Here is a 7,815-nt window from a genome sequence, read left to right as displayed (position 1 = left end):
TGAGTGACGAGTTGCAGTTGTCATTTGGAAAGGAAACGATCACGACTGGCAGATGCGTCGGATCAAGCAATCGTCCATGGAGAAAGTCGTTGGCACACCGTGCTCCACACGACGACGAACAGGAAGCTGTCCCCCTTCCGTATACCGATCGATTTGTCGTGGTTGGCATTCAACCGTGTGCTTGCTTGCGGCTTTCATCTTCACATTTAGTGCATGCTGTGCGGGGATGCATTAGTTTTAGGGTGACGACAACGAGAGTCTAATTTTGATCGCATACTTATCGATCGATAAAATAACAAAAAAGAAGCCATGTAACATTTGTTACTTGCAAGGAACTCTTTGTCGAGGGCAGTAATAAAAGGGGGTGGAGTGAACCCAAAGGAACTGAACGATGAGACGAAGACTAGCCGTATCCTCCGGTGGCATGTAATCATTCGGCAAAGGGAAGAAAGCACCTTTGTCCCTCATGCATGGCCTGCTGCAATCATATATGAACGCCCTGCCCACCCTATCCGAACACGCATGGTTGAGTGCAAAGTACTTTAACTTGAAGGGAACATTGCATGGAGAGTGGTGGACCTTCCGCCTCACCTCTTTTGACGATTCCATGGGACAAAGACAACCATTTGTTTTGGGACGCTGTTCCTCTCCGTCGTTGCACCAACCCTATAATTGCCTGCTCGTGTGGACAAGGGGTAAGGAGTTTGGTACACCGCAATCAAGGACTCCTTTTTGTCTGGTTGTTCATTTTAGTCCTCAAGGGCAGCCATGGAGGACATTGGACACGATTCCTTTACTTCGATTCAGGGATGGACCAGAGAAGGTACACACAGAGGGAAGGACTCAGAGACTGTCATGCGTGGGCATGGCTCTAGAGTACACAGTTGCATGCTTATAGATCAAAGACGGACATGAACATTACAGTACTCTACACAGTTGCATGCCATTCCCAAGTGGACATGCAAACAATAGTTTGATATTGCTGCTATCTCAGATAGTTTAACGTTAATAGTTGATGAACAAATTAAAAGAATAGGGTGACTGACACATATTGAATTTAGGTTCAAATCATAATTTGAGCTATCCTTGTGAAAGAGGCAGATATGGAATATGGTGTTAACTATGATTTATATTGTTCTACCTCAGACTCATGAATTTAGGCATTAAAAAAAGGCACGGTGCAATTCTTTGCTCCTTGTCTTCCTTGACCCGATCAAAGATATAATAACTTGAAGCACGCACTGCACAATCGTCAATGACTGAGAGCACCCATTAATTACACACAAAGTTGACAGTGTACAACTGCAAAAGCTGGGAACTACTGTCGTTTCGTTTGTATGAACAGTGACTGCCGATTGATTCATGGTGTACTTTAATACACTTGCAGACGTGCCTGTCAACCACTTCAGGCTGCTACTAACCACCGGTCATTGATATATTCGGGTGCTCAAAATGGAGCACGTCATTGAACAGACGCGATGATCCATAGAACGAAGAACAGTGTAGCTGCAGATGAGCTGCAAGTGGGAGAGAAAACTGGGCATTCGATCTCGAGTCTCACGGACCAAGCAAACACGTCAATAATGGAGTACCAGGGAAACCGTGAAGTTGACTTTTTTGTCACACCATCGAGCAAGTAGGAGACTCTTCTTCTGCTCCTTTGTCGGTCGAGGTGAGTTTTGGCGTCTCTTCCCTTTGTCCCCGTAATACGATCCGATTAAAGTAATCAATCATATGTGCGGCAAGTCCTCTAATTAATCCTCTTTCTTGAGCCATCAATCATGATGTGGATTCTAAGTGATGTAAAATGAAGATTACTAAATTGTCACACATGTTATCAGCTTCTGATCATGCTATCATTAAGTAAGAGTCCATGCGAATTCGCATAAACTCATCTTTATTCCTTTGTCAGCAGGGTTTCTTTCTCTCTCGACTCATGATGGAGTCACCTGCTTGTTGTGTTCCAAGGGGCAATGTCTAGAGAAGAAAGAGGAAGCCTCAGCCATCACCTCTTCATCAAGGAGGACGTATCATCGCCTTCAATGAATTGGCTGTTTCAACCACCACAAGGGTGATTCATTGCACCAATTTGGTACCTCATCCAAAATATTGTCGTAGGATATAAACACTTAAACCAACACAATGAGGATCTTAGCATCACAAGTAAGTGAAGAAAACGTGATTCTCATGGCAGTCCTTTTCATTGAAATATTCATTTAGCAAGTCACCAATAAAAAGTCATAATCACATTTCTTCACACTCAAATCCAATGTTGTGTTATCTCCTAATGTAATATAAGAACCAGATGGATTAAGCTCTCATTGGATGGTTAAAACTTAATGCACTGGACTTGTATTTAGCCTTTAAGGAACTCGAGATTTGGATTGCAATTTACGCGTCGAGGAGAATGATTTATATATATATTTTTTGGAAAAAGGAAGTAAAATATAGCATGAAGCTTCATATGAAATGAACTCAGCTAATTGATGAGATGAACGGATGACAATTGCTTCATTTAATAGAATGATTGCCACATGAAACTTTGTCCATCCATCAAATCATTTTGTTTTCTATCACATACATGATGATGATGATGGTGAGTAAAATTCAATTCCAATCACCATGGTTTTAACTGGTCCCACTGGAGATTTCACATATCTTTCTTCTTTGCAAAAGTTAGGTCATTTGTGTTGTGATGTTAACCCTACTATTTCATGGAGCCCTTTATTCTTCAGAATGGACCAAGTTAGGGTTATTGTGCATTATCTTTAATATAATTTTTTGTCACTAGACCTTCCTATATTTGACTACATTAAAGTGTTGAATTTATTAATGGCCTACCATAGTCTCAAACTAGGTTTTCCCTACCATTTTTCTTTTCTTTTTTGTAGGGTACTGTTATCATCCACCTAGTACAATTTGTAGTTTATCCCACAAACATAGATTGAATCCAAATTAACTCCTATTGAGCCATTTGAAATTAGCATGTAAGAGCAACCCATGATTTACTCTTGGTACGAAAACAAAAATCACTCTCTACCTTTTGCTACTTCAAAGATGGAATGAGATCAAATCAAAGATTGGTTGATCATTTGCAATTCCATTGTCATTAGTGCACAATACAAAACATTTGAGACCACTTGTTTTTGTTTTTCTTGTAGATGCCTCAAGAAAGGATCCATCCATATGATGCACGTTGAAAGCATAAATACACTAATCAAACCCCATGTCTTGAGGTCTTATTCCATTTGACCTTTCCTTAGTATGGTATGACAATATTTTTTAGCTATGATACACCATATCAATATTATAAAATAGATAAGGAAAAAAAAATACATATATATGGATCAAAACCATAAAAACACAAGTACAATTATTTTACGATGTGTACCAATCTTTATGACATTGATGGCTTCCCTACAAATTGTATATTATGGTCAAAAAGGCAATGCATTCCAAAAATTATAAGCCTCTAAAGTGGACTTTGGGCACTATTTTGTAGATAGTTTGTACATAATATCATCATATGTAGTCTTATTGTTCTTGAGCTGATTAGATGTTACATAAAGGTGGCATCACTTTAGGGTCACATTGACGACGATTTATCGATGAATTTTAAAGTACATATATATATATATATATGTATGTATATATATATATATGTATGTATATATATATATATATATATATATATATATATATATATATATATATATATATATATATATATATATATATATATATATATATATATATATATATATATTGAATGAGATAGGGTGATGTTGGCCCTCTCTATCAAAAGAACTCATATCCTAATTGATCCAATGTGGCACCAACCACAAAAAAAAAAAAAAAACAAAAGATGTGGTGGAGTTCATCAAATAGTATGCAATTAGCATTGGCACTTTACGATCTCTTATTCAATTGGAGACTTGCATAGCATCACATGGACTCAATAATGCCATCATGCAATTGAGTCGTAATTATTGATGGCAGCAAATTATGCTGCCATGCACAAATCAATTTTTCATGAAATTTATTCCTAGAGTTAGGTTAAATTTATTCTGAAAAAGTTCTTTTTTGTTTAAATGATACCCCCTTTTTTTTTTTTTAATGATAGCTTTTTTTTGAAATAATATTAAAAATATCTTTCACCCACCCAATGATACTTTTCTCATCAATTTTTAAAGACATCTTGTAGGTTGGTCCATAGGTTGCTATGTAGATACCATCTAATTTGTTAACTCAAATGGGCACCAAAAATTAGTTTGTTATAATATTTTAATCATCATAATAAAAATTATTTATTAAAAAATATAATAAATCAAACTTCTAACTCTAAATATTGTAATAGGTTCGCTCATGCTATTATGTTGATCGATCCATTCACTTGGACCAGTATACCCTATAGACTAGTCCATACGGTATTTTGAAGACTTGAAGTATCGTTGGGATTGATGATAATGAATATTTTCATTATTATTAAAAATAGAAGATATCATTTGAAAAAAAGTAAAAAAAATAGATTTTTTTTTTTTTGTTTTGGTGAGGGAAATGGATACATTTTAAGGAGAAAAACGAATAAAAAAAAGAAGCTTTTCTTTAGGGAAATCTCCTTTCATTTTTCCAATCAACTTTGCATGACAATTCCAGAAGAAGAAGAAGAATAATTTTCCCTCAATAAAAAAAGGGACCAAAACTATTTTCCTTTACTTTCCTGCAATCCAAACAATTTATTCTTTTTAAATATATGATTGCATAATATAATTGTTTTTAATTTATTCTCTGTCAACTTTTAACATTTTAATTACGTAACCATCGAATTGTCACTTTTAATCTGCTGCTTCACTTTTTACTCAAAGGAGAGAATTGCATGAAATGATGCAAAAGCATGTTGGCTTTCAGAGGCTTCTGTGGAAATGCAGCAACCTGAGCACACTGCACATTTTTGAACTGCCTGAAAGTGATAAAGCCATGGTGTTCTCTATCAATGTTGGAGTGAGGACCAGTGTGAGTACTCTCAGTGGAAATATATGTTGACATCCATCAATTGGATAATTACTTGGTGTCAGTAACAATGCCTCTTCTTATTTCCTGAAACAAAGAATAAAAATACCTGCTTCAGATTCTCTTGTCAAGGACAGAACAAAAACACAGCTTTTGTTTGTCATGGGCACCAACTAAGAAAGATGTAGATGCCTCAGGACATGTATTCCAATGGAAGACAACAAATTTCTCCATCAAGTTTCCAAGAGGACAATGATGGTTGTCAAGATGAAAGGAAGATGCTATGTTATTTGATACTCACATAATTTTTGTTTGGTCTCTGCCCAATGATGAAGCTTTTCCAACATGGCCATGGATTCGGGGATCATGTAGAGCTCAAGCAGGAATTTTATCTTTTGGCTTCTTTTGGACAGGAGGAAGGAATGCAGCCATTCCAGCAAACAGACCCAATTAATGTAGGATATATCTTTGCCTCCACAGGACTCTCCCAGTCCCACCTTTCCAGATACAACATTCTTGTCCTTGCATGAGATGCTTGTGGCAGGGAGCATCATGAATAGGTAGGATGGGTTGCTTCAATCACAATTCGGATGGAGGTAGCTCGGAGGAGGATTGTTCTTCATGGAGTTGCATGTCTGCTACCAAGTTACTTTTACTGACTTGACCTTACGAGTGATCAGCATGGGAACATTCTGAGCTTTTTCACTGAAAATATCAGAGGAGCTGACCCACCATGGCTGCACCAGACAATTTATTCTGAAGCATGAACAATTCAGAAGATGATTTGAGCCTTCCTCTCTCCACCTTTAAAAGAAGGGGAAGAAAAAGAGAGAAAAGAGAAGTTAAACTCGATCCCAACCACTTGATTGTGACTCTCCCTCTCCCTCTCCCTCTCTTTTAAGCTTTGGCCTTCTTCTCCTAATTCCAATTCCTTCTCCAGTGTTAGTTCAATTCCTCTGCCTCCCTCCTATCTCTTTCCTCCACATTCTCGGGTTCCTCGTTCACTCGAAGCTCCTCCCACCGCCAATTCCGCAGGCAGGAAGCCTTGCTGCATTCCCCTCGGGTCTCACCAGAAATGGGGAGGCACACATGCTGCTACAAGCAAAAGCTGAGGAAAGGCCTGTGGTCTCCTGAGGAAGATGAAAAGCTCATCAAGCACATAACAAAATATGGCCATGGGTGTTGGAGCTCTGTCCCCATACAAGCAGGTGATGTAGTACCGGCCACCTAAGGCTGCAATGCGTGGAACTTCAACATCTCCTTCCTTCCTTACTGTTCTGTATCTGATCATTCTCCATTGTTTCTTCTGCATGCAGGACTTCAGAGGTGTGGGAAGAGCTGCAGGCTGAGGTGGATAAACTACCTGAGGCCTGATCTTAAGAGAGGGTCCTTCTCAAAGCAGGAGGAGAATCTCATAATTGAACTCCATGCAGTGCTAGGAAACAGGTAGAAGAAGACCCTCGCCTCCTCATCTTTTATCCATATTGAGCTCCCAAACGCCGTCAGGTTTCGGGCCTCTGATCCTTTTGCCTTCTTGTTTCTGGACCGGCAACTTCTCCAGGTGGTCGCAGATCGCAGCTCGCTTGCCGGGAAGGACCGACAACGAGATCAAGAACTTCTGGAACTCCTGCATCAAGAAGATGCTCAAGCAGAGAGGGATCGACCCCAACACCCACAAGCCGCTCGCGGAGGACAAAGTGGGGGAAGCCAAAGCCTCCAGGACCAGCGAAGGCACGTCCGGCTCCGTCGACCTCAAAGTTCCCGCCGCAGCATTGGAGAGCTTGAATGACGCAGCACGCGGACCGGCGTCGTCTTCAATGCCGGTGTTCGATACGTGTGCCGTCGAGAGGAAGGCATCACCGATGACCAAATGCTTCTTCCTCGACCAATTCATTACCAGCCAAAGCAGCTCCGATCCAGTGAGTGTCTTCCCCCTAGCACAGTTGAGTTTTGCCACTGACTGTAGCAGCAGTGAGACAGCCCTGGCCGACCTATCGGCCTGTCCGAATCCTCTCTGGCTCAGCCATAACAGTAGGCTGCTCGAGATGAATCGGGACTTCCATTGCAACACAATATCCACATGCTTACCATCAGTTCCAACCACAATCCTTCCCACTTCAATGGATAATTCGGCACAGATCTGCGCTGGTATCGATGGCATGCAGTACAGTGATGCTGTTTACTCCGGAAATAGTAGTCGGAGTAGTATGAACAGTTCTGATACAGTAGAGATGCAGAACAGCAGCTCCTTCCACAATGACATCTTTCTTTGGCCGGAGTCAACGCCGGACAAGGATGCCCAGGTCCAGCTTGAAAAGGAGCCCGAGGACCTCAAATGGTCGCAGTATCTCGACGGCGCCTTCCCGGTGTCAGCAGCCACCCAAAGCCAAAGCCTAAGCCAACCTCTGCATTGTGACGTCAAGGCAGAAAGCCCATCTGTGTTCAGTGATCTAGTATCCTGGCACCAAATCCAGCAGCAGCTACAATCTTCAGACATCTACGGCAAGGATTTCCAGATGTTATCCGTGGGATTCGGACAAGTATAGATCGTGAAAGACTACACAGAGCATGGAAAGTTACAACTCAATTTGCAAGGTTTGGGTGACAGAATTTTCCTGATTTTTTTTACAGGTCTGTGTGCATTGATTTTTCTTGTGTGAATAGATATGGTAATAAGAGTGCAAAATAAAGCTTGTGACAGTCTGAGTCTCTGTACTTCTTCTAATGTTCTTCTTGCTCTCAGTGACTTGCAAGCTCATATATTAACTTCTCTATCCTTCAATGGAAGTTTCGACTTTGGTTTGC

The 7,815-nt window shown here is 40.3% G+C and overlaps 1 protein-coding gene across 1 annotated transcript; it reads left to right on the top strand.

Moving 5' to 3' along the window:
• Positions 1–5,889: 5,889 nt before the first annotated feature.
• On the top strand, positions 5,890–7,812 carry LOC103997195 (transcription factor MYB61). The gene is made up of 3 exons (XM_009418367.3): positions 5,890–6,218; positions 6,327–6,456; positions 6,572–7,812. The coding sequence occupies exons 1-3, from the start codon at positions 6,086–6,088 to the stop codon at positions 7,554–7,556; spliced, it is 1,248 nt and encodes a 415-aa protein (XP_009416642.2). The 5' UTR covers positions 5,890–6,085; the 3' UTR covers positions 7,557–7,812.
• The last annotated feature ends 3 nt before the right edge of the window (positions 7,813–7,815 follow it).

Source organism: Musa acuminata, chromosome BXJ2-1 (genome assembly GCF_036884655.1).
Source record: "Musa acuminata AAA Group cultivar baxijiao chromosome BXJ2-1, Cavendish_Baxijiao_AAA, whole genome shotgun sequence".
NCBI classification, from domain to species: domain Eukaryota; kingdom Viridiplantae; phylum Streptophyta; class Magnoliopsida; order Zingiberales; family Musaceae; genus Musa; species Musa acuminata.
Note: the sequence above shows the minus strand (reverse complement) of the source record. Positions and strands in the feature narration are given on the sequence as shown.

Excerpts from the sequence above, each read along its gene's own strand:
- LOC103997195 (XM_009418367.3), top strand. The coding sequence starts at position 6,086 with ATGGGGAGGCACACATGCTGCTACAAGCAAAAGCTGAGGAAAGGCCTG. Across the intron at positions 6,219-6,326 it reads CTCTGTCCCCATACAAGCAG|GACTTCAGAGGTGTGGGAAG; the intron begins GTGATGTAGTAC and ends TTCTGCATGCAG. Across the intron at positions 6,457-6,571 it reads CATGCAGTGCTAGGAAACAG|GTGGTCGCAGATCGCAGCTC; the intron begins GTAGAAGAAGAC and ends CAACTTCTCCAG.